General features: G+C 38.3%; 1 protein-coding gene and 1 pseudogene across 6 annotated transcripts in view; both read left to right on the top strand.

Moving 5' to 3' along the window:
- Positions 1-27,000, top strand: part of NCBP1 (nuclear cap binding protein subunit 1) — a 44,735-nt gene that overhangs the window by 14,342 nt on the left and 3,393 nt on the right. For 4 of the 6 annotated variants that reach the window (XM_060154780.1, XM_060154778.1, XM_060154781.1 and 1 more), the window contains 17 exons: positions 3,940-4,047; positions 4,405-4,526; positions 5,481-5,550; positions 5,998-6,213; positions 11,277-11,374; positions 11,922-12,095; positions 12,321-12,384; positions 13,820-13,930; positions 14,658-14,722; positions 16,098-16,160; positions 16,404-16,478; positions 18,620-18,723; positions 20,934-21,056; positions 22,022-22,124; positions 23,286-23,379; positions 24,100-24,203; positions 26,138-26,252. In XM_060154780.1, coding sequence (XP_060010763.1) covers positions 3,940-4,047; positions 4,405-4,526; positions 5,481-5,550; positions 5,998-6,213; positions 11,277-11,374; positions 11,922-12,095; positions 12,321-12,384; positions 13,820-13,930; positions 14,658-14,722; positions 16,098-16,160; positions 16,404-16,478; positions 18,620-18,723; positions 20,934-21,056; positions 22,022-22,124; positions 23,286-23,379; positions 24,100-24,203; positions 26,138-26,252 — 1,809 coding nt within the window. The remainder of the gene's footprint in view (positions 1-3,939; positions 4,048-4,404; positions 4,527-5,480; positions 5,551-5,997; positions 6,214-11,276; positions 11,375-11,921; positions 12,096-12,320; positions 12,385-13,819; positions 13,931-14,657; positions 14,723-16,097; positions 16,161-16,403; positions 16,479-18,619; positions 18,724-20,933; positions 21,057-22,021; positions 22,125-23,285; positions 23,380-24,099; positions 24,204-26,137; positions 26,253-27,000) is intronic. The other 2 variants (XM_060154783.1, XM_060154779.1) reach the window with 2 other exon arrangements.
- Positions 8,553-10,172, top strand: LOC132522835 (ras GTPase-activating protein-binding protein 1-like; annotated as a pseudogene).

The raw sequence follows: 27,000 nt of genomic DNA, 5'->3' as shown, positions 1-27,000 counted from the left end.
TCAATTAGATTTATCTGGTCTATTGTGTCATTTAAAGCTTGTGTTTCCTTATTTTCTATTTGGATGATCTGTCCATTGGTCTAAGTGGGGTGTTTAAATCCCCTACTATTATTGTGTTACTGTCGATTTCTCCTTTCATGGTGGTTAGCATTTGCCTTATGTATTGAGGTGCTCCTCTGTTGGGTACATAAACATTTATAATTGTTATATCATCTTCTTGGATTGATCCTTTGACCATTATGTAGTGGCCCTCCTTATCTGTTGTAGCAGTCTTTATTTTAAAGTCTATCTTATCTGATATGTGTATTGCTATTCCAGCTTTCTTTTGATTTCCATTTGCATGGAATATCTTTTTCGATCCCTTCACTTTCAGTCTGTATATGTCCCTGGGTCTGAAGTGGGTCTCTTGTAGACAGCATATATATGGGTCTTGTTTTTGTATCCATTCAGCCAGTCTGTGTCTTTTGGTTGGGGTGTTTAATCCATTTGCATTCAAGTTTATTGTCGATATGTATGTTCCTATTACCATTTTCTTAATGGTTTGGGGTTGGTTTTTGTGGGTCTTTTTCTTCTCTTGTGTTTCCCGCTTAGAGAAGTTTCTTTAGCATTTGTTGTAAGGCTGGTTTGGTGGTGCTGAATTCTCTTAGCTTTTGTTTGTCTGAAAAGCTTTTGACTTCTCTATCAAATGTGAATGAGATCCTTGCTGGGTAGAGTAATCTTGGTTGTAGGTTTTTCTCTTTCATCACTTTAAGTGTATCCTGCTACTCCCTTTTGGCCTGCAGAGTTTCCACTGAAAAATCAGCTGATAACCTTATGGGGATTCCTTTGTATGTTATTTTTTGTTTTTCCTTTGCTGCTCTTAATACTTTTTCTTTGAATTTAAATTTTGTTAGTGATTAATATGTGTCTTGGTGTGTTTTTCCTAGGGTTTATCCTGTATGGGACTCTCTGTGCTTCCTGGACTTGGGTGACTATTTCCTTTCCCATGTTAGGGAAGTCTTCCCCTGTAATCTCTTCAGATATTTTCTCAGACCCTTTCTTTTTCTCTTCTTCTGAGACCCCTATAATTTGAATGTTGGTGCATTTAGTGTTATCCCAGAGGTCTCTGAGATTGTCTTCAATTCTTTTCATTCTTCTTTCTTTCTTCTGCTCCTCAGCAGTTATTTCCACTGTTTTATCTTCCAGCTCACGTATTCATTCTTCTGCCTCCGTTATTCTGTTATTGATTCCTTATAGTGTATTTTTCATTTCAGTTATTGTATTGTTCATCTCTGTTTGTTTGTTCTTTAGTTCTTCTAGATCTTTGTTAAACATTTTTTGTATTTGTTTTTTGGTATGTTATGACTTAGTGTTGGGATGAAGGGGAGAGGTGAGCTACAACCAAATAATTTATCTTTTCTCTTCAAATACAGTTCCCCACTCACCACAACAGCTGCTCTTTTGAAACCATTCTTTTTTTTAAAAAATAAATTTATTTATTTTATTTATTTATTTTTGGCTGCATTGGGTCTTCGTTGCTGCACGTGGGCTCTCTCTAGTTGCAGTGAGCAGGGGCTACTCTTTGTTGTAGTGCATGGACTTATCATTGCGGTGGCTTCTCTTGTTGCGGACCACGGGATCTAGGTGCACAGGCTTCAGTAGTGTGGCTCACAGGCTCTAGAGCGCAGGCTCAGTAGTTGCGGTGCACGGGCTTAGTTGCTCGCGGCTTGTGGGATCTTCCTGGACCTGGGATCAAACCCGTGTCTCCTGCATTGGCAGGTGGATTTTTAACCACTGCGCCAGCAGGGAAGTACCGAAACCATTCTTATTAAAGATACAGAGCTCATTACCGAGTCCAGTGGCTTCTGTTAACTCAATCCTAGTTGACCTCCCTGTAACATGGGATGCTTTACACTACTTGGTTTCTGCAGCACCACTCTTTTCAGGACCTCCTGCTGCCACCTACCTTCTATTCCTCAGTCTCTTTTTACTGGGTAACCTTCCTTTGCCCTTTAAATTTTTGTGTTTCCCAGGATTCTGTCCTCACTTCACTTTTTTCCAAACATTCTCTGCTGAAGCATTCTCATTCTCTTATAGCTTCATAAACTACCTTTATTTTGATGACCTTCCCCCCTACCAACTCTAATCTGTATCTCCTGCTTCAGCCATTCTCCTGAGCTCCAGACCTTTGGTCCAAATACTACCTGGATAGCCCTAAGGTATCTTGCCTGGAAGTCCCTGAATTAGTGCATTCTTTATACCTCCTTTTCTGTACCCTCAGCCCAACCCACACAAGTGGTTGCTATTTACTGGATAGCCTGTCCAGAAACCTGAGCATTAATTTTTGTCTTGCCTTTGCCCTCTCATACCAGTCTCCAAGCCCTGTCTGTCCTACCTCCTAAATTTCTCTCCAGTCTGTCCCTTCTCCTTGTCTCCAGGGCCTCTAGTGTAGTTCATGCCTTCCTCGTAATGTCTTAACAGCTCTTAACAGCTCTTTTTGCATCCAGATTCTCTGCCTTTCACTTTATCTTCTGTAGTGGCACCAGAATGGTCTTCTGTAACTAGGCTCTGTTCATGTTGGTTACAGGTTAAAAACCTCAGTTCCTTCCCATTTTCTACAGTGGATAGTCTTCAAAGCCTGGTGCACAAGATGATGCAGGAAGTAAATATCAGAACTCTTACTTATCTTAAATGGAAATGGAATTAAGCCTTATTAATACATAACACATAGATTGACAGTGGGCCAACTTATATTTATATATAAGTAGATATTTATGTGTTGAGGTATGTGATCAAATTCTTTTCTACTGAGTACATAATCAAAAGAGTTTGGACACTCATCACGCTATTAAGTTCAGATTCCATTAAGTCTGATCCTTCATGGTTGCCCCAGTCTGTTTCTCTTTGCCTCCCATATACCCTCCAGCTCTATCTGAATTACTTGCTGGTCCCTGAACACACCTTGTTTTTGAACCTTTCTGCCTAGAACCCTCTCCTTGCTCTCCACGTGAGGACTACTTTTTTCATCCTTTATGATCTAGCCCAGTTGTTACCTCCTATATGATGTTTCCCCCTACTCCCTTTGTCCCTATTTCTAGAACACTTTATTTATCTTTTAGTATAGGATTTATCCATCTGGGTTGAGATTGTGCTTGTCCCACTAGTCTGTGAGCTCCCATGTGACAGAGACTTTAATAGTGCTCAGCAGTGGCACACAAAGGGCACCCAATAAATATCTGTTCATAAATTTCCATTTCTGTGGTCCAGCGAAAATTTTTTCACAGCCAAACAGAAAAGATTATTGGTTGTAATAGCTAGAATATTACAGTTTAGGTTCTTAGTTTAGTATAAATGTAAAGCTATAAATGCAGATTCCTGTCCTTCCTACAGTGTCTGTCACAACTACTCAGCTCTGCTGTTATAGCAGAAAAGCAGCCACAGACAATATGTAAACAAATAAGCATGGCTGTGTCAAAGTCGATTTGTGGACAATGAAATGTAATTTCATATAATTTGTATGAATCAAAATATTCTTTTGGGTTTTTTTCAAGCATTTAAATATTTAAAAACCATTCTTAGTTTGCAGGCTGCTTAAAAAACAGGCAGTGGGGGCTTCCCTGGTGGCGCAGTGGTTGAGAGTCCGCCTGCCAAAGCAGGGGACACGGGTTTGTGCCCCAGTCCGGATAGATCCCACATGCCGCGGAGTGGCTGGTCCCGTGAGCCATGGCCGCTGAGCCTGCGCATCTGGAGCCTGTGCTCCGCAACGGGAGAGGCCACAACAGTGAGAGGCCTGCATACCGCAAAAAAAACAAACAAACAAAAAACAAAACAGGCAGTGGGCTAGATTTGGTCCTTGGGCTGTAGTTTTTCAGAACTGTGGTTTCAAACATTACAGAATTGTTTGTTTTATAATTATTATAAAGGACATTTAGATTTCATAGAAATTGTTCTCCCCACCAGGTCCGTTTTTTATCTGATCTTGTGAATTGTCACGTCATTGCTGCCCCATCAATGGTTGCTATGTTTGAAAATTTTGTAAGTGTAACTCAGGAAGAAGATGTGCCTCAGGTAAGAAAACCCCTTGTGCTGAATCTCGTCCATATAGTACCAGGAATTTTTCACTGGTAACCCTTTAGTAGTAAAAACAGAAGATTAACAGTAGATTTATCACATTGTAAATTCTTAATGTCTAAAAGTTAAGTCAACTGGTATAATGGTGGGTTCTTTGTGACATCTGTACATTAGTTAAATGATCTGTCTAGTAACATTAAAGCTAATATATCTAAAAATGCTCTAAATGAGCCAGATGTCTTTGTTAAGTCCTACTGAATTGCGTCCATAGGATTTCATTCAGGAATAAATATAATATGAATGAAAATTCACTAGCACCTATTTTAAATGTACCTTTTTAAAAAAATTCTTTAGGTGCGCCGGGATTGGTACGTGTATGCATTTCTATCATCTTTGCCCTGGGTTGGAAAGGAGTTGTACGAAAAGAAAGATGCAGAGATGGACCGAATCTTTGCCAACACTGAAAGCTATCTTAAGTAAGGGCACAGCAGCTTGGTAATGATTTTGTGTCCCCTTAAGTTTTTTCAGAAGAATTTTGTTATAAGTTTCATTTTCTATTAATAGGTAATTCTTTGGATATTGTTAATATCTACTTAGTTACAATAAAGCTAAAGGAAGTCTAAAGATAAAAATCTGCTTTCTCATTACACTAAGGTACCTTTAAATGATTTTTTAAATGTTTTATGTTTTTCAAAAGTTGTACTGTTTTTTTGAATAATATATAGATGTTTGCAAAAGAATGAAAATAAGAGTATGAATATGCTAACATTTGAATGTCATTTCCCCTTTTTATACAAATGATAGTCCAGTATACACATTGTTCTTCTATACACACTTGCTTTTTTTTCCCTCTTAATATAGTTTGGATTCGTTGCATAAGATAATTAGCTCTACCTCATTCCTTTTAACAGCTGTATGGTATTCCAGTCTTTTAATGTACCGTAATTCCTTTAACTAGTCTCCTGTTGGTAGACATTGAGGCTATTGCAAGTCTTTGGCTATTTTAAACAGTGTTTCAGTGAATATCCTTGTACATAAGTCTTTATGTGCATGTACAAATATGTTTTGGGGTGGCAGGTACAAATATGTTTTGGGATGATGTGAATTCTTAGAAATGGCATTGCTGGGTTGAAGTGTCTTTAACAATTTTAATTTTGATATTTAGTCAGATTGCCTTCCAAAGAGATTATACTCTTCCATATGTCGTCTGAAGAGATTATATCAGTTAGCCCTCTGCCAGTGATGTTTTTGAAACCGTGTATTTGCCTACATTTTGGCAATGCAATACATTATCAAAGATTCTAATATCTGCCAATCTGATAGGTTAAAATGTTTCACTCCCTTAATTTGCATTTTATTAATTATGAAAGCAACTGAATATCTTTTCATGTTTTAAGAACCTAAATGTAGATTTTCATTCTTACCTTTAGAAGACGCCAGAAGACTCATGTGCCCATGTTACAAGTATGGACTGCAGAGAAACCGCATCCACAAGAAGAGGTAAATTGATTTCAGTCTCTTGTGATACAAGCACAGAGTAGATTCTTGTCTCTGTGACATATTCAAATCATCCCATTTGTATACCTCAGCTGGGTTTTCACATTTCATATCAGGGGTTCAGCTCCTCATAGCCCTAGGCATATAGTGGATTTTTAATAAATGTTAGAATGTCATCAAAACATTCGCTATTCTAGAGTTGATGTATTTTTTATTTAAGTGCCCAATTTGAAAAAATAAGAGGTATCAGCCCCAGACAGACTTTATAAAATAAGTAAAACAAAAACAGAAACTTCGCAGTATTCCTTAGTACTGTATTTAATTGTAAGTTAGCTTGCTTTTGTATCCTGTATTTTAGAAGGCAGTAGGTTTTTGGTTTTGTCTAGTTAAAATGTTGTTTCATCTAGCCTCCAAATATCTATTAATTGTTAAAAATTAATCTGTCTTTAGTATTTAGATTGCCTCTGGGCCCAGATTCAGAAATTGAAAAAGGATCGCTGGCAGGAGCGGCACATCCTAAGACCTTATCTTGCCTTTGACAGCATCCTGTGTGAAGCACTGCAGCACAACCTGCCTCCTTTCACACCACCTCCTCACACTGAAGATTCGCTGTACCCGATGCCAAGGGTCATCTTCAGAATGTTTGATTACACGGATGATCCTGAGGTACATGCATGACCAACAAAAGTGCCTTTCAAAGCGCCTGTGTTGTGTTGTAATTGTGGTTTAATCTTGTTTGAATTATGCTTATGGGACATTTTAATTTTGAGTTGTTTATTATCTAAGAGGGTCATTGGCAGCGAAGTTAACAGTTTAATTCAGTGAATGGTATCACCTCATTATTCAAGAAATCATATTTAGGCAGTGTAAATTGACAGCACAGTGTACAATTGAACAGTGTAGGTTTGAGAGGCCAAGTAGGTTTGGGTTTTAATCCTGGCTTAGTCATAGCCCAGCTGTGTGATCTTGAGTGAGTTATTTACCTCCCTACCTTAGTTTCCTAATGGAATAATAATAGTATATATCTCATAAAGTTGTAATGAGGATTAAATTATTAACACGCATAAAGTGCATAGAACAGTATGTGACACGTGATGAGTGCTCAATAAAGTGTTTTTAATTTAAAAATCCCAATGATTAGTATAAGCTGACTTTATAGTTCTTAAATATATGTATTTTTTATTATGAGGTCAGGTTGTTGATAGCTGTTATACTTTAGCAATTAAGAAAATGTATAATTTTGATATTAACATTTGATATAAAAATTTACATTTTAACTGTGCTTTAGTTACTTTATACCTTTGCATTTGAGTGATTGTTTTTTTTGGGTTTTTTAAAAATTTATTTTTGGCAACGTTGGGTCTTCGTTGCTGCGCACAGGCTTTCTCTAGTTGCAGTGAGCGGGGTCTACTCTTCCTTGCAGTGTGCGGGCTTCTCATTGCAGTGGCTTCTCTTGTTGTGGAGCACAGGCTCTGGGCACACGGGCTTCAGTAGTTGTGGCACATGGGCTCAGTAGTTGTGGTTCACGGGCTTAGTTGCTCTACGGCATGTGGGATCTTCCTGGACCAGGGCTTGAACCCGTGTCCTCTGCATTGGCAGGCGGATTCTTAACCACTGTACCACCAGGGAAGCCCATGACTGTCTTAACTTTAATACCCAGGCAGCAAGCACAGTGATCACTGGGCTGGTTCTGAAAAGAAACTCGCCTGGCTAAAGTACTATCTATACCTGTTGCTTAGTACATTCCAGTCAGCATAGAGCAGAGTTTCTCAGCCTCAGCACAATTGATGCTTTGGGCTGGATAATCGTTTGTTGTGGGGCTGTCCTGTGAATTGTAGGATGCTTAGGAGCATCCCTGACCTCTACCTTCTAGGTGCCAGTAGCATGTCAGTTGTGACAACCAAAAATGTCTCCAGAGATTGGCAGATGTCCCCTTAGGGGCAAAATTTCCCCCAGTTGAGAACCACTGGCATAAGAACCAATGTTACCACCTTAGGTCAAACTTGAGTTTTCTTTCCCTGTCTTCTCTCTTCTATGGAAAGTTGCTTATGACCAGGGAAATTTTAGTGTATGTATACTCTATCTCAGGGTAACAAGTTGTTGGATAATTGGTTATATATACAAAATTATCAACTTGCTACCCACTTGCAATATTGCATATATAATGCTTTTAGTTAACTTTATGTAATGGTCTAATTAGAGTATATATAATTGGAAGTCTAATTTACAGTAAGACTGTTAGAATCTTTGTGATTAGGTATTTAGGGGAACATTAGAATGGCACCTCAAAATTTGCTTTTCCTGTACTATTTGTACTTAATTGGTGTTGCCTCTGTAATGTGCCCATCATCCTTTGCCAGAAGAGCATAAATATGCAAAATACCTGTTTGAAGAGGATTTGGTTTTTTTGTTCTGGGCTTTCAAAAAATGTTTTGTTTTGTTTTTAATTAGAAATGATAAAGTAGATTAAAGTAAAAGTCACCATTAAGTAGTAAGTAATAAGTAAATAAACTCATTGAACCTGTTTGCTATGCATATTTTTTTAATTAAACAATATCATGTAGATAATGTTCTTCAACCTTTTTTAAAACAGCGTAGTGTGGATATCTTTCAGTGCATACATGATTTTTTTATGTCTACATAGTGTTCGAGACAAAATTTTCCCTCTCTCCATGTTTTTTATGGAAGTAATCCAGTCCCATGGTTTAAAAAAATAAACTGTAATGGCCACGGCGGGCGAGAGCGAGCCGCGGCTGCCGCCCGGGCCCCAGGGTGATCTCGGGGGCCTGGGGCCCCGTGCGGCCGGCTCGGTAGCTTTTCCCTCCTGCCCCCCCGCACGCGGAGTCCTTCCTCCCCTGACGGGGTCTCCAGCTTAACCCAGACCAGAGGAGGCTTTTCTTTGGGTGGGGGACACGAAAGTGCATTGAGAATTTCTCAACTCGGGAAGCAGAAGTGCTCCTCCTAGGTTTTACAGGGAGTAAGGGGGGAGCAGTGAGTTCATGGATATTGAGTGATGATAATAGCTAACCTTTTTCCAAGCCCTCGCTGTGTGCCAGGCACTGTGCAGAGCAACTTGTGTGTCTCTTCTTTACTCCCGAAATGCCCCGATGAGGTTGAATTGACCAAAGCAATGGTTATGGAGAAGCCTAGTCCCCTGCTGGTCGGGCAGGAATTTGTGAGACAGTATTACACACTGTTGAACCAGGCCTCAGTATTACACACTGTTGAATCAGGCCACAGATTTTGTGGAAAGAACTCTTCTTATGTCCATGGGGGTTGGATTCAAATGGAAAGCCAGCAGATGCGGTCTATGGACAGAAAGAAATCCATAGGAAAGTGATGTCACAAAATTTCACCAATTGCCACACTAAGATCCGTCATGTCGATGCTCATGCCACCCTGAATGATGGTGTGGTGGTCCAGGTGATGGGCTTGTTCTGTAATAACCACCAGGCTTTGAGGAGATTCATGCAGACCTTTGTCCTTGCTCCTGAGGGCTCTGTTGCAAATAAGTTCTATGTTCATAATGATATCTTCAGATAACCAAGATGAGGTCTTTGGTGGCTTTGTCACTGAGCCTCAGGAAGAATCTGAAGAAGAAGTAGAGGAACCTGAAGAAAGACAGCAGACACCTGAGGTGGTACCTGATGATTCTGGAACTTTCTATGATCAAACTGTTAGCAATGACTTAGAAGAACATTTAGAAGAACTTGTTGCTGAACCAGAGCCTGATCCTGAACCAGAGCCAGAGCAAGAACCTGTGTCTGAAGTCCAAGAGGAAAAGTCTGAGCCAGTATTGGAAGAAACTGTTCCTGAGGATGCTCAGAAGAGTTCTCCAGTGCCTGCAGACATAGCCAGACAGTGCAGGAGGACTTGAGAACCTTTTCTTGGGCATCTGTGACCAGTAAGAACCTTCCACCCAGTGGAGCTGTTCCAGTTACTGGGATACCACCTCATGTTGTTAAAGTACCAGCTTCACAGCCTCGTCCAGAGTCTAAGCCTGAATCTCACATTCCACCGCAGAGGCCTCAGAGGGATCAAAGGGTGCGAGAATAGCGAATAAATGTTCCTCCCCAGAGGGGACCTAGACCAGTCTGTGAGGCTGGTGAGCAAGGTGACGTTGAACCCCGAAGAATCGTGAGACACCCTGACAGTCACCAACTCTTTATCGGCAACCTGCCTCATGAGGTGGACAAATCAGAGCTTAAAGATTTTTTTCAAAATTATGGGAATGTGGTGGAGCTGCGTATTAACAGTGGTGGGAAATTACCTAATTTTGGGTTCATTGTGTTTGATGATTCTGAACCTGTTCAGAAGGTGCTTAACAACAGGCCCATCATGTTCAGAGGTGAGGTCCGTCTGAATGTGGAAGAAAAGAAGACTCAAGCTGCCCGGGAAGGGGATCGCCGAGATTACCGCTTTCAGGGACCTGGGGGCCCTCGAGGTGGGCTGGGTGGTGGGGTGAGAGGCCCACCCCGTGGAGGCATGGTGCAGAAACCAGGATTTGGAGTGGGAACGGGCATTGCTCCAAGGCAGTGAATTGCTCTTCACCGATCTTTAGGCAGCAGTACAAACCCTAGCTCCCACAGAATGGTGATTTCTTCAGCCAACCTTTGGTATCTTGGAATCTGATCCTAGTCTATGATAAACTGCTTAAGTTTGTACAGTTCTACTACTGGTGTGTGCTCCTTCCCCTCTCACCCCGCCCCCACCTTTTAGTCCTTCACTTCCAGTTTTGTGGAATGATATTTTAGGAAAAATGGATTTTTAAAGAAGAAAAAAAAAAAGACTGCATTTCCTTGCTTTATTTGCATATACAGACTGGATTTTTTTTTTAACAGTTTCCCCAAAGGATTGTCTTGCTTATTACTGACATTTGGTATGTTTCATTCATTGGAATATTTTTTACTTATTTTCTACATTTTTCAAAAGCCTGTGAGAATTACAGGATTTGATAAACATTTTGAAGGCAGGAAGAACCCAAACTGTCTCTTCTTTGAGAGTCATGACTACCTTCTGGTGTGGAAAAATTGCCGTTGGAAAAATTGACAATTTAGATTCTCTCTGGTATGGTTAAAAACTGAATAAAAGGTGTTAGTAGAGTTTTTCTTTGGATACGTGGTTGCAAAACAGTTCCAAAACCTGTTTTTACCATTGAAATTTAAACTGTGAGATAGGTTTTAAGTGTCTAGAATGCAACTGATAAGCTTTTCTTGGACTGTTAGATTTTTTTTTTGAAGTAGAGTTTTTTCATGTTTAATTTGTATTTGTAAAAAAAAAAACCAAAAAGACCCCAAAAATTTTCAAAAATCTGAATAACACAAAACCGGAGCAAAACTGTTGTGCCTTCTATTTATCTTTGATTCCAGTCTTGGCAATTGTTTAAAGAAAAATAATAATAAAAAAAATAAACTTAGATTTGTTCTATTTAAAAAAATAAATAAAAATAAACTGTATAGGACTAATAATATACAAAAATTACTTAGTTTGCTTCATTTAAGACTTGAAGTGGGCAAGGATAGTACAGTGTCAGATGCAGCAGAAAAAACACTATAGCTGACATTCTAATTCTCTTGTAGACATAAGTGAACAAATTTGCTGAAATACAGAGCTTTCACACTTGTGAACTTTTATCCCCAGCATCCAATAAGCTCTGATATATTTGTTGAATAAATGAAAAATAATATTTTGTCTAGGTCTGGAGTATATGTATTTGGTTTTCTTTCCAGGGTCCTGTAATGCCAGGGAGTCATTCAGTGGAAAGATTTGTGATAGAAGAGAATCTTCACTGCATCGTTAAGTCCCACTGGAAGGAAAGGAAGACTTGGTAAGATGCTTTTCATGGTACTTTTAGTAGAGTGGAGAAAAAGTAGCAATCTTGATGATTTAGTAAGAGCAAATGTACGTTAAGAGTAAGAAAATCTTCCTCTCTTCCTGATGCCCTGTCTTGCTAAGACCGATCTCTAGCTTTCTGGAGGCACTTCACCCTCAAATAGTACTTTCCTGGATGCTGTATAGTACTGTAGTGCTTTATAGTAATATGCATATGATGCCTGCTCTTTTGTATGGATATTTGCCATGTGCTCTGGACAACTTAACTTGAATGGCAAGCTGTTTTTGGTATGAATGTTGTGGGAATAAATGAATACTAATGGTTTTGCTGTTTCCTAGCAGTTAGACATCAAGCTTTGGAAAAGTTTATTTTTAATATTTTCTGAAACCTTGGAAAGTTTTGGTTTACATCTTAAAATGGAAAGGAATATAGTATTTTGGGAATGGTCTACCTTATAAAACATTTTAAGTTAGTAGATCTGAATATACTTCCTTACTATTATTACTTATATGCCTTTTTTTTTTTTTTTTTGCGGTACGAGGGCCTCTCACTGTTGTGGCCTCTCCAGTTGCGGAGCACAGGCTCCAGACGCGCAGGCTCAGCGGCCATGGCTCTCGGGCCCAGCCGCTCCTCAGCATGTGGGATCTTCCCAGATGGGGGCACGAACCCGTGTCCCCTGCATCGGCAGGCGGACTCTCAACCACTGCGCCACCAGGGAAGCCCACTTACACTCCTTTTGATCTTCTAAGGAGTTTTGCATGCATTAAAGAGTTTCCTTATGGTAGACAAAATAATCTGTGCTGTAGTTAAGTAACTGAAATCTAGAACATTTCAGAAAAAGATTTCCTTTATATCTACATACACTGTTTTTGAAACTGCTTATTTAGTTTTTCATATATCTGTGTGTACTCATTAAACTTAAATTACACTTTTTATATAGTGCTGCACAGCTAGTGAGTTATCCTGGGAAGAACAAGATCCCCTTGAACTACCACATAGTTGAGGTATGCATTCCAAGTGGAGCTTGTTTTTAAGTTTCAGAATCTTTCTGTTGACTGTAAAGTGTAATCTACCCTTGGCCTTTTTGTTGTTCTTGCTACTTGGCAGGTGCTGAAAATTAATAGAGAAGAGAGGAAATTGCTTTCAATTTTGGAGCTCTGTTAGCCATGTCAGTAAAGAGAAAAGAGGAGGTTAAGCCCAGTGTACAAATGGAATTTTGAGTTGCCTATAATTTATTTATATATTGATAGTATATCTTCATTCATGAATAGTTATCATGGATAATGTAAGTTACCTCTAACTCTATCAATACATTGTCCACTTAACAGATGTATAAGAGGCTTAAATATTTTAAAATACTGTATTCTTTAGGCAGATAACCCATCTTTAACTGTGTTTATCTGGCCTCTTATTACTAGCATACCCCTGACTAGTGTATTATTTCCTGTATCACAGGGTAGGGATAAGTAGGAATCCTTATTTATTCTTAGAAATCAAAAGAGCCAGTTGTTTTGGAAGTGGAAAAAAATAGATAATGCTTTTGATTCCATATGAAGTCATACAGAAGGATGATACTAGTAGTGTAGTTGAACACCTTGTAGAGATTTATTTCCCAAAAAACAGTGTTTTCACTTGACCCAAACTGTCAATTGCATTATTCATTTATGTTAAAATACTCAAAGTGAGCATAATTATGTATCATTTGATTCACTTTTTATTCATACTATACCTATGTACTTCCTTAGAAATGCTGCATCTGTTCTCTTTATAGAACTTGAGAGTGTGGTTAGGCTATGAACTTGACTCAGTGACATGTCAGTTGAAATGCAAAACATAAGTCATATTTTTAAATGTGCAAAATGTGTAGAAATTCATACAAAAGTATGGGAGATGGGAGTGAGAAGAAGGAATGCAGACCAGGCTCTAGAAGTCGAGATAGATGGTCCACACATTATATAAGGAGGAAGGAAACAAGTTTGTGAACGAGAGCATGGCAAAAAAGTCTTGGAATACCAAGAATATAGTAACAGTGTAGAATGAGTTAATAACTATCTTCTGTTCCCATCCTCCGAGTCTACAAAGGACTTTTACTTCTTATAGGAATGAAACTCTGGTGGATCTGTGAGTCCCCAGTAAACTGTACCTCCCTGAATTAACTCTGATACTTCCAGAGTTGAAATTGGACAGTTCTCTGGAAGTATCAACTAAGCATTAATTTTTGCATATTCTTATTTGATTGAGTTATAGAGATAAGAAATCTTCATTACAGTGTTCAATTGTAGATCTTTGTGTTTTAAAGAGCATAATTTTAAAGGTTAAAAATAATTTTTTTTTATTATGAATACCATAGAGTTAGACTTTAGAACATTGAGGTGTTTCTAATAGTAGAAGTGTGTAGATAGCTGTTGAATTGAGTTCTGACTTGTAATTCCTTTGTAGGTGATCTTTGCAGAGCTGTTTCAACTTCCAGCACCCCCTCACATTGATGTGATGTACACAACACTTCTCATTGAACTGTGTAAACTTCAGCCTGGCTCTCTACCCCAAGTTGTATCCTTTCCTTTGTTTTTAATGTACTCTCTTTGGCCTGACTTTAAGAGATTATTAAATATTTCTGCTTGTGGGTTTAAATCACTTCATGAAAACAGTTTGGCATTTCTTTAAAAGTTAAACATTACATGTACTATACAATCCAGCCATTCTGCTCTGGAGTATTTACCCAAGAGAATAAATGTTCATAACTTTATCTGTAATAACCCAAAACTGGAAACAATCGAAATATCCATCAACAGAATGGATAAGCAAATTTTGTTACAGCTATACAGTGGAATACTACTCAGTAATAAAAAAAAAAAAGGACAAATTTTCAATGCAGGCAGCAACATGAATGAATTGCAAAATAATTATATTGAATAAAAGGTGCCAAACAAATATGAATTCACACTATATGATACCATTTACACAAAATCCTAGAAAATGCAAAGTAATATAGTGACAGCAGACCAATATTTGCTTGGGGGCATAAATGAGGGGCAAAAGGGAGAATGGATTACAAAAGAGCATGGGGAACTTTTGGAGATGATGTAAATGCTCATTATCTCGATTTCATGGGTGTATACAGATCAAATGTACATCACTGATACCTCAAAGATCAATTACTTGAAACGAAGCTCAGCATTATTAGTCATTATATAGACTTCTAAGAAATGTTATTTATTTTTTCTACCACAGCTTATTTTCAAGGAGAGTATAGTTTTCCTTATCCTGAAATTCACAGCTTGCACAGGCAACTGAAATGTTATACATGCGTTTGGACACGATGAATACTACATGCGTAGACAGGTATAGTAATTGCCTTATTTCTGTACTGAGTGTTAGCAGCTTCTTCTCCCTGTACTTTATAAAAGAATTTGATAAGGAAAACAATCACCTTTTAAGAATTTCCAAGTTGGTTTTTCTTTCTTGCCTCCCACAAATAATCCTTTATATAATAAAACTTGTAATTGTTATAACATTACACTTTCTAGTTTAATTTTCAACATGAAATGATGCCCATACTGAGGTTTTCTTTAATTGCATTGTTTAGTTCTTTGGTATGGTTACACTTTTCCCTCTGTAATTGGGTAGGTAAGCTTTTAAAATAGGTTTTATGCTAACCCATATGTAGAAGCAGAGTGTAATACTGTATATTTATGTTTATATAATATGTATTTTTGTTTATGAATAGTATCTGCTTCTAAAATAATTAGCTACTATGTAACTACAGCTCCAAGACTCAGTTTATACAAAAGGCCATATTGGATTTTTATAGCTGTGGTAATTTCATGCCTGTTGTCGTCTTCTGGGTGAGGTCTATTATGTACTACCTTTATTAGCTGGTGTTCTCTCTTCTGTCAGTTTTCCAAAGTAGATCAGGACAGATATTGAACGTTTCCATAATCTGTCATGTCTGCTGTTCAAATGCGATATTTGAAAATTATCAGTAAAGGCTATCCTGTGTTGTTGACCTATTATCTTGAGTAATTGTAATGACTGAAATTATAGATACATGAGGGATGTGCTTTAAGAAGGTGTCTGCTGAGGTTTTTTTCCCAGTCTAATTAATAAACCATCAGTTGTGCTGGGCATCCCTATTATGCCATTCATTCAGCAAGTGTTCATTGGGCTCTTAAAAATTTCACAGTGTTAAACAGTCTACTGAGGTGATCCCTATCTAGTCAGAGAGATCAGATGTGTTTTTAAGAGAAAAGGGGGCTTTGATGGTATATTTTGTTGTTTGTGGTGAAAGGGTGTGGTATGATGATGAGAGACTACTTTGGCTCGTCCATTTATAAAACGTTTTTAATCTTTTTTATTTTTGCACCTCACACCTCTGTTTCGTTGTCAGTTAAATGGGGAAAATAATACATTCCTCAGAAGTTATTGTGAGAATTAAATTATATAAACATATATAAGGTACTTGATATAAAACAGGCACTTGAATCATATCAATTATTCACTTAAAAAGGATAGCACTGTTAGGAGTGAGATGGGGGACTGTTACTTTTTGAAGTAGAAGGTGAGTTACAGGATTTGCACAGAAAAGGGTAACTGGTAGGAGAAAATACAGCTGTAGGTAGGGGGAAATCGAGTTTTGTCTGAAGGATTATGTAAGTTCCTGTTATAAATTGCAACCATTCATCCTTTTCTGTCCCCCCCACCCCACTTCTCTGTATAGGTTTATTAATTGGTTTTCCCATCATCTAAGTAACTTCCAGTTCCGTTGGAGCTGGGAAGATTGGTAAGCAGTGTTGTATATATTATATCTTTCTTCTCTCTACAGTCTGCCATTTTTTTAAAAAAGTTAATATTTAAAACTATAATATAAAAGCAATCTTCTTCACAGTCTGAAAGATTTAGGGTTTTTTTTGTATGTATATAAATGTAATAATTTAGGTAGAAGGGAACTATTTGTAGCTAAGTACAAGTTAGGTATAGCTGCAGATCATGTGTAAGAACTTACAAAACTATATTTCCTCAATAGGTCAGATTGTCTTACTCAAGATCCAGAAAGTCCCAAACCAAAGTTTGTAAGAGAAGTTCTAGAAAAATGTATGAGGTAAGTTCTTTGTGTTTTCTCCTTGGCTTAGGTCTTCTAATTTCTGTGGGGGTATTTTTCCCTTCTCTGCATTTGTGATGTATGTCTAGAATATTATTTTTAAAATCCAAGTACCTACCTCTCTTCCCTTTCAGTTTGTAATCAAGATTTAGGCTGAAAAACTTGGGCAACCATGCCATCTGGATTCTATGTGAATTAAGCCAATAAGGTTTTTTGGTCAAATAGACTTTGAAATAATTTCAGATTTCAGGAAAATTGCCAAAATAGAGCTCTGTATAGTGTTCATCTAGATTCCCTAGTTAACATTTTACTACATTTGTTCTAATGTCCTAGTCCTTTTTCCCTCTCTGTGTATGTAATCTACCCTTTATATTGGTCTTTTTCTGAACCCTTTGAAAACAAGTTGCAGATATGATGTCCAAGCATCCTTTAATGGTCGGTTGTATATTTCCTCAAAACAAAAACACTCCCCTACATGACCAGCATACAGCTCTCCAAATCAGGAAATGAGCTCTGATACAGTAATACCACTATACGATCCACAGATGCTGCTGAAATTTTGCTAACCATCCCAACAATGTCTTTTCCCTTTCTGGTCCAGAATTCTTGGATAGAATGTGTGTAGCATTTAGTTGTCATTTTCTTCAGTCAATCTTTTTTTTTTTTTTTTTTTTTGGCAGTACGCGGGCCTCTCACTGTTGTGGCCTTCTCCCGTTGCGGAGCACAGGCTCCAGACACGCAGGCTCAGTGGCCGTGGCTCACGGGCCCAGCCGCTCCGCGGCATATGGGATCTTCCCAGACCAGGGCACGAACCCATGTCCCCTGCATCGGCAGGCGGACTCTCAACCACTGCGCCACCAGGGAAGCCCTCTTCAGTCAATCTTGAACAGCTGTTATTCTTTATCTTTCATGTCCTTGTCAGTTTTAAAGAATGTAGGCCTTACTTTGTTGTGTTGCCTTGATGGCGCCCTCATGACTCAAGTCTTGCATTGTCCCACCACTAGAGATGTTAACCTTGATTACATTGCCATGTCAGGCTTCTCTAACTTAAATTCACCATTTTTTCCCTTTGTAGTTGATTAATATTTTGTGGGAAATACTCTGAGGTTACATCCTGTTCTTTATCAGACCTCCACTGACAACTTGTACTTTTATCTGTCACCACTGTGGTAATTGCCAAGTGATGATTCTCTGTCTATTATTTTTTCTACATTTATTAGTTGGCATTCTACTGTAAGAAAGAGCTTTCCTTTTTCACCCATTTATTAATTCCTGTGTTTATATATCAGTAGGGACTATTTCATTCAGTGGGTTCTAATTCATTACTGTCTTTATTAATTATGATGCTCAGATTGTCCCTGATTTGTCCATTGGGAGTCCCTTGTGGCTCCTGTGTCCATTTTTTTTTCTTCTTTAATGTCCCCCTCCATTCATTGAGCATTTCCTTATTTCTGGCACAAGATATTCCAGGCTTATCTTGTGTTTCCTTGCCCCTTTCCTGGAATCATCTATTTATTCAAGGAGTCCGAGTTTCTTTTAGTGGAGCATGGCACTTAGGAAGCAAGGTCTGGACACTTGATGTGCTTGTTACTATTGGGGTGTCATTGGTTCTAGGCCCTCTGGATGGACAAGGGTAGTGAATATATTTCTACACACACACACACATCTGTAACTATTTTTATATCCACTTAGATGTGTGTATCCCTCCAATTCCAACCAAACATCTCATTTTTTTCCTAGCCTTCCCCTTTGCCATGATTTGTAAATACCTTTGCAGGCATTAAGAAACCTGGTTCCCATTAGCCTCAATAAGTATTTATTTGCTGCAATATAACCAGTCTCCCAACCATACAAACGGTTTCCTCTACCTCATCCCACCCCACCATCACCACCCCACATACCTGGCCTCCAGGCTTGTGGACCCAGTGGCCCACACCTAGTGCAAACCAGTAAGTTTTGAAGAAGGCCTGAGTTCTCGTGCTGGCCTAGACAACAGTTTAAAAGACTTGTTGTCCTCTTTTATTTCTTGGTTGCCAGCTGAGTCCGGGGTGTTGGAGATTGTGACCTTCTGGGTAAGTTGGATGTTACTGAAGAATGGAACTGATGAATGATATTTTCTGAGGCTCTTATTTGTATTGTAGGTTGTCTTACCATCAGCGTATATTAGATATTGTCCCTCCTACCTTCTCAGCTCTATGTCCTGCAAACCCAACCTGCATTTACAAGTATGGAGATGAAAGTAGCAGTAAGTAATAAAACAAATCCTGTTTTTAAAAGGTACTAATGCAAGTATTCTCTTAAGTCGGTTATCTAAGGTGGAGAAAGTGAACTTTTTCTCTTCTTGGGTTTATATTTTCTGTTTGAAAGGTGATTTCTCACTAACCTCTATTGTTTTATTTGCTATCATTTTGAAGGTTTATTATGATTTACTTAGTTATTACTGGCTTGTTACTTTTTTCTTTTAATATTGTTTATAATGTTATATCCATGACATTATTTTAAATGTTGCTAAGTACAGCAAGATGAATTTATAGCCAGAACTTAATAGAATGAAAATACGTTTGTCATGGCAATGGAGATTACTCGAACTGATTAATATCTGGTAACAGTTCAGGTGCACATAGACTGTATTTTGACCAGCAGTATGCCGCTAGAAGTAAATTCTTGAACATGCTTTTCTTACTTTTTGGTCACATCATTTCTGAGGTTGCACTATAAATCGAGGGGGGGGCTATATAATTTGATATGCCATTTTGTGCTTTACACTTAATGAAGGTAAGGTTGTACATTGGTGAGCACTGGTAGAGAGTTAGGTGTGGAGTTTCCAAGTTAGTCTTTTCACATGGCACTGAACACAGCTCCTCCATGAGCCTTCCAGTTCGTGTTGTGTAGCAGTTCTTTGCATCTTGAAACTCACTCCTCTCCCTTGCCTTCTCATATTGTACCCCTGGTTCTCCACCTGCACCTCAGACTACACCTGTTTTCCTTGAAATAAACTCAGTTGGTTCCAATGCTAAGTACATTTCCTATGTTACAATGTCACGTATTCCTTAAAACAACTCTGAGAAATAGGTATGTTTATTTTACAAATTTTACAATGAGGAAATGGCTTCAAAGAGCCAGAGTGAGATTGCTTTGAGTGGTAAAGCCCAGAGTCAGATACTGAGCAGCCCTGCTCTTGACCACTGTCTTTTCCTGAAAAAGCAAAGCTTGATGTGGTACTTGTAAGTGCCAAGTTTTGATTTCTGCTTTGTACTGGCTCAGAGAACCATAAGGTACAGTCTTTGATATCAAAGAGTTCAGACTTTTGTTGAACACTGAGCTTTCTTTTTTTCCATAGAAATAACTCAGCCTAACACTTAAGGCCCTCTTGTCATTCCTACTTTATGATTTGTCAGTTCTTCTCAAACGAACCTCCACTCCAGCCAGGCCCACTTCCTTTTTTATTTCTTCTATGCTTTCTTGCGTTTGCCTTTGTGCCATTATCCCATTCTAGAAAGCCCTTTCTCTTCTGATTCCTGTTCTCTTTCCAGGGTCTAGCCCAAGCTCCAGTCTTTTAAATATTTTTTAACGCAAGCCAGTTTTGTGTTGCTCTCTGGCTACTTCTTACGTGAATATCTTGGTTTTCCACCTAGAATGTAGACGTCACAGTGGCAGAGGATTCTGTTTTTCTTCACGTATTTTCTCTCCCACTTTCAAGAAAAGCACACAGCACATGTGACCTGTTGTAATTGACTTTATTCATTCCAAGTGCTTAGTAACTCATATTCTACGTCAGAATTTTTTGTTACCTCTTTGTCTACCTTACATTAAAAGTAGTTGTTCTGGTGACGCCATACAGTATATCAGTATATACTAGTACAATATAATACAGTAAGGACTCAACAGGTATTAACCACCAGTAAACATGTGGAGTCAAAGCACATGAGCATCTGGCTTACACATATTCAAGTGTGTGGACTCAGCAGAAGAGAAAAGCAAAAAATCTGTCTTAAGTTGGCAGCCTTCACGTTGTTCAAACCCAAATTTAGTTTCCACTGTCTTAGGGAAAGGGAGGAGGAAGGGTACATTGACCAAAATCAAAGAGAATACATTGATTCTCAGCTTACGGAGGCCTAGGGATTTGAGGACTGTCAAAGGACAGCTGCAGCTGTGTCCCCTCACCCTCATCGCTGAGGAAGATCAGTACCCCTCATACTCTGAATTTCAGTTAGCTCCGTCTTAAGGAAGTATCGGGGCAAGAATTACCTCTTATGCTTTATTTTAGGTGAAAAAACCATTGCCCTATTAAATGAAACTTTCACATGTGGTTATCTTTATACAGAATATTGATCTTAGGAGAAAGAGTACTCTATTTTAAAAGAAAATAATTTTTTTTAAGGTTTCTCAGTTATTTAACTAATTGCAACAATAGTCTTAAAACCTGGTCTACTCTCCTCCCCATTCTGTGCTTAGACTCTCTTCCTGGACATTCGGTTGCCCTCTGTTTAGCTGTTGCCTTTAAAAGTAAAGCAACCAATGATGAAATCTTCAGCATTCTGAAAGATGTACCAAATCCTAACCAGGATGACGATGATGGTAAGGGAATTAAATATTTCTTGAATGGAACTCTGTATGGGCCATGTTAAAAGTATAAACATAATTTTCTTAAATCTCATGGGATACTCATAAAGCAATATATTTGTTTGGCCTGTCCATCCTGACCATTGTTCCCAGAACCCAGCTATCTTCTCCCTTAAACATTCCCTCTTCTCACTTTAGAGAGTTTCCTGCCCAGAAAGACTTGGTATATTATAAAGTTGGATTTTCTCTCCAAATTAAACTATAAGTTTATCATCAACAGATAAGACAAAAAGAATGAGAGGGACTTGCTTTATGTCGTATTAAAACATCTTGAAAATTACAATAACTAAAACAAAAAAATCAGTAAAAGAGATGAAAAGTCTACTGGGACAACTAGGTTAACCATTTGTTGGGGGGCAGATTTTGTTGTTAGATGTGTTACATAATGACGTGCACAGAAAAATGACACAGTCAAAACATTAATGGTGTTTGGGTTATTATTGGGATTTTGTTTGTTTAGATTTTTTTAAGAAACTTGTATTATGATGTTAGAGAAAATGTATTTAGAAAGTATAATTCAAAATGTTAAATTTAGACATTCTCAAACAGGACATAGACCTAACTGTTAAGGGCTTACTGTATTTTTTTCTTTTACTATATTTATTATCTTGCCACCATGTAGAGAGAGAAGAACAAGGAAATCTATGTGGTATTTGTAAAAAGAAATGGATCATATAGAAGAATTAGGGAAACAATCCCAAAAAACTTAAGAATTAAGATTATGCTTAGTTTTATATTTTGAGTATTTGAAATCAGTGATAGTCTTTTATCATCTATTAGTACTCAAAGACATTTGCTTGAATGTCTCACTTGGTATTTGGATGTGAGTGTGCCATCTGTTTAGCGATTCAGGCAAGGGACCAAAAAATTGCTATACTTAAAACATTTTCCTAACTCTCTTACTGTGGGCTATTTTTCAGATGAAGGATTCAGCTTTAACCCATTGAAAATAGAGGTCTTTGTACAGACTCTGCTACACTTAGCAGCCAAGTCATTCAGCCACTCCTTCAGTGCTCTTGCAAAGTAAGTACAACAAGAACACACATGCTGTCTTGAGGGTTCAGGACTTTGTTTGGTGAACACCAATGGCATCCTGATTTTTACCTAAAATTATTGACTGTGAAGATCTTAATAACAGTATTATCATATAATTTGATACAATGGGTTTTGGTTTGTGGTAGCTAAAATCCCCATCCTATGGCTCCTGTCAGTCTGTTAGCACAGTTTACATGTATATATATTCAATAGAATGTACATTTTTTCATATAAACCTTTAGAGAAACAAGTGAAAAACCTGAGTCCATAGGACAGTCATATATACAGTCAAGAAGTTGCCACCTTGGGACTTCCCTGATGGCACAGTGGTTAAGAATCCACCTACCAATGCAGGAGATGCAGGTTCGATCCCTGGTCTGGGAAGATCCCACATGCCACAGAGCAACTAAGCCCATGTGCCACAACTACTGAGCCTGCAAACTACTGAGCCTGCAAGCCACAGCTACTGAGCCCACATGCCTAGAGCCCATGTTCCACAACAAGAGAAGCCACCACAATGAGAAGCCCACTCGCTACAACTAGAGAAAGCACACACACAGCAACACAGCCATCCATCCATCCATACATCAATAAATAAATAAATAAATTTATTTATTTAAAAAAAAAAGTTGCCACCTTGTCTAAGCATCTTCCTAAAAAAAGGTTAGCAGAATTGAGAGCCAGCTACATTTTTAGGAGCCACCCAAAGGTTGGCATCTAAAGACAGAACTTTCTAACTCGTCCTACAGTTCCAAATGAAGAAAGAACATACAAATATTCCTTCAGTTGAGCAGAGAAACTAGACTCCTCACCCCATCTCAACTTCCAAGTCTGTATATGACTTGCAGGATTCTCACAGAAGGCACAGTCAGAATACTGCACCTGTGTTAGTTCCTTAGCCCTCATCTATTCTTAGATACACAGTAAACTATAGTCCTAGGCTAATGATAGTATAATTTTCCTAAGATTTTATGACAAATTCCATACAAACTGAAATCCTAATCATACCTTTTATATCCTTAATGGTTAACGTTTGGTTATTTTGCATTTATATATTGCGCTGTAAACTGAGTAGCACTGTAAAGGCTTTGAAAATATTAAAATGTTTAATAAGTTTGTATGTGGTGTTTTTCCCCCCACTGTCAAAAGGTTTCATGAAGTCTTCAAAACCCTAGCTGAAAGTGATGAAGGAAAATTACATGTTCTAAGAGTCATGTTTGAGGTCTGGCGGAACCATCCACAGGTAAAAACTATTTAAGACATATTGAGGTGCTGATTGTACAGGTATAAAAATAAGGCAGTTAATACCATCGTTTTAGTTTGCAGAACATGAAATTTGACTCTTGCCTATAGAACAGTTTTTAAATCTGTAATTTTAGTGCTATGAAAAAGTAATGATGTTTGAGTTATTCTTTAAAGAGCAATTGTTATGATTTGGTTTGGTATTGTAATATCTCAGCTCATTTTAAGTACTTAATAAGAATGCTTATTTCTTGGAAGGTTCTCCAGTTGGGTAGGAAAGAATAATCTAGTCTAGCCAGTTTCTAAAAAACAAGCTCCAGATTTGTCAAATCTCGATACACTATTATCATACCATGTATTATAAAGAGGCATTAAAATAAATTTCAGAGTTATATTAAGACTTTTGTGATAAAACTACCTTGTATTTCTAAATTTTAAGATTCGATGGAAATTATATATTTTGTATATATCATCTAAAATTTAAAGAAACATTGTTAAGTGTTAATATTCAGAGTTTTTCTTTTTGCTCAATCTTTGTGTTCTTGTATTCTTACAATAAGTACCAGAGCCAAGCAGAAGGCAAAGTAAATCTTAAGACCTAATGGTTAAATTGTTCAGTTCCATAGCCACTGAAAATGAACTTCAGTTTTGCAGCAGGCGGATTATCGTGGCCTACATATAAGTGTGATTTACCCTAATAATTTATTTTCTCTGATTGTAGATGATTGCTGTACTAGTAGATAAGATGATTCGTACACAGATTGTTGACTGTGCTGCAGTAGCAAATTGGATCTTCTCTTCAGAACTATCTCGTGACTTTACTAGGTAATACGGATTATTTTACAAAGTTCCTGTTCTCTAAGAATTAGTTTATATGTGGTCCCTTATACATGAGCTCCAAATTCTGGTCCAAACCAGGTTGATATTAATATAATGGCCCAATCTGGTAGGGTTGGACTTGGCAAAGATTCTTGCACAATGGAAATCCACACAGCCAGTCCAGCTGCAGTGTCTCTTAGGGATATACGTAAGTTGATTTAGGACTCAGCCAATCAAGGAGAAATGCTTATAAATGATCCAGACTATTGGGAGGGAAGATCAGGCTGTATGGCAGGGTCTCAGCTAGACAATGGGACATGGGCAGGAGTTCCAGCTCCACTGGGGACCTGAAATGCACCCCCGGAACTGGTAGAAATCACAGTCCGTCATAGATTACACATCATGGAGGGACTGAGGAAAGCCTGGTGGGCACCTGAATGCCTCTGGGGAAGGGAGGTCTCACCTGTCATAAAAGTCCTTGATTTAATACAGAAGATTCATTCTAGACTCATTCCTCCTAAAGGAAAGAGGCTTTTCATTAAGTTTGGTTCTTATACATGATGTTGAGTCCATAGGCTTTATAACTGATCAGGACTGGGACAGCAAGAGCTGACACAAAACAGGAAACAAAGGAAAATTACTTGCAAAGACATAAATATCCATCACAACCTTTATCCTCTTCATTGTATGTTATTGGCAGAGGACACTAGTCTGAGATAAACTGAATCCTTAGGGTGAAAGAATGTGGTCTGAGGTTATCATACCAGCCAAGTAGGTACTCACAAATGAAGGCAACGTCAGACCATTCTCAGATTTGCAAAATCTCAGAAAAACTGACAACTCAAGTAGGTGTTAGCCATTATCCTGAATGATTTACATCTGCAACTCTAACTCTGCAAAGCCTTCCCTGACCACCCCTTCCAGAGTTAAAGTACTGTGCTCTTTTATCCTATCTGCTAACATTCTAGACCTTGAGTTTTATGAAATGATTGGTTTATTATCTTCCACTTCAACTGTCATTGTCCAAATCAAAATCTGTAGAAAGAAGTACTCTTCTGTGCTGTATATCCTGGGGTTAGGAGACCAAATGTATAGACATACAAGCAGTTAAGAAGCTACTTAAAAAGCACATGCATATTTATGCAACAAACATTTAAAGCACTTATAGGTGATCCTGGTATTTGAGCAAGTAGTTGACATAAATATCTCATTCTTAAAAGCCTAGCAGTCGATAGCTATTATCAACTAATGAGATTCTTAAATGTGTCAAGAGAATTGGCTGAGTTTGTGCTAGTTAAATATCAACAGTATAAACCATGCAAATGAGCCTCAGATTGTTTCCATTTCAAGCTGCAATACTTAGTGTTTACATTTAGAAGAGAGAAAATGTATTTTTGTTCCTAACCTGTTTTTTCTGGTTTGCCATTTCATTGAATATATACACATACCTTCTATGTGTGTCTAGTAGGGGATGGAAATAAGAAAAATGACAAGGACCCAATATTGCCTTCAGGAAGCTCACCTGAGTAATGGGTGGAGCTAGATGTTTGCACAGTTGACAATACAAGAAAAATCATAATGTTGCTGGAGAGATATGCCTTATTCTGTCTGCCTAAAGAACAGAAGGCTAGGGCTTCCCTGGTGGCGCAGTGGTTGAGAGTCCGCCTGCCGATGCAGGGGACACGGGTTCGTGCCCCGGTCCGGGAAGATCCCACATGCCGTGGAGCGGCTGGACCCATGAGCCATGGCCGCTGAGCCTGTGCTCCGCAACAGGGAGAGGCCACAACAGTAAGAGGCCCGCGTACCGCAAAAACAAAAAAAACAAAAAAAACAGAAGGCTATATAAAACCTCAAGAATGAGTAGGTTATAAAAGTTGAGAGGTCTTATTTTCTATGAGTAGAATTTAACATATAGTAATCAAATGCCTTATTACTTTAAGATTGTTTGTTTGGGAAATCTTGCACTCCACAATTCGTAAGATGAACAAACACGTTCTTAAGATCCAGAAGGAGCTAGAAGAGGCTAAAGAAAAACTCGCAAGGCAACATAAACGGGTAAGTCTTGTGTTGATTGTAAATGGTCAAAGAAAATATACCAGAAACTTTTGCGAATATTCATTACCTTGATGGGAACTTATTTTTTCGAGACCAAATCATGCAGAGCTGTTTGTAGAAGTGGAGGAAGGGACGGACCTGGGGTCTGCTGTTCTCTCGTTCTGCACGGTGAACCTGTTTAGGAGGCCACAAACCTCACTTCTCCATAGTTCACCATCTCTGGATCAGTTTCATGTTTGCCTTCCCAAAAAGGGAGGAGAAGGAAGGAGGACACTTGTGTTTCTATAAGAGTTTCTGATGCAAGAGGGGAAGAGGGAGAAGATTGTCTGTGTTCACCACTCCCCCAGTAAGGTTGGGGGTAGTGGGGGGGGGGTCACTCCCAGGCCTATAAGATACTTCTCATACTTCTCATATTAATAAGAAGTTAAGTATTTTAGCTATTTGGCAGAAACAGTGAGTTGGCTGTATCCTGTGATTTAGCAAACAGTGCTGGTATTGTTCATGACAGAATTTTCCAGTTATGCACATTTATCAGAGTAGAGGGTAGAAGCAAGTTTAATGATTTATATGAACTAGAGCAGGTTTGAGTGCTAGTCTCCATCTAGACATTCATATATACCTGAGTGTATGTAAACACACAGATCTAAAATACTGTAAGGTAAATGGTATCATCCCCATTTTATACATGTACAAACTCCAGAGACTTGACTTCACACCACTCTGGTCTCTAGATATGTGGTGTCCAATA

This window comes from Lagenorhynchus albirostris, chromosome 7 (assembly GCF_949774975.1).
Source record: "Lagenorhynchus albirostris chromosome 7, mLagAlb1.1, whole genome shotgun sequence".
Classification (NCBI taxonomy): domain Eukaryota; kingdom Metazoa; phylum Chordata; class Mammalia; order Artiodactyla; family Delphinidae; genus Lagenorhynchus; species Lagenorhynchus albirostris.
The sequence above is the reverse complement of the archived record's forward strand: the minus strand, read 5'-3'. Positions and strand labels throughout refer to the sequence as shown.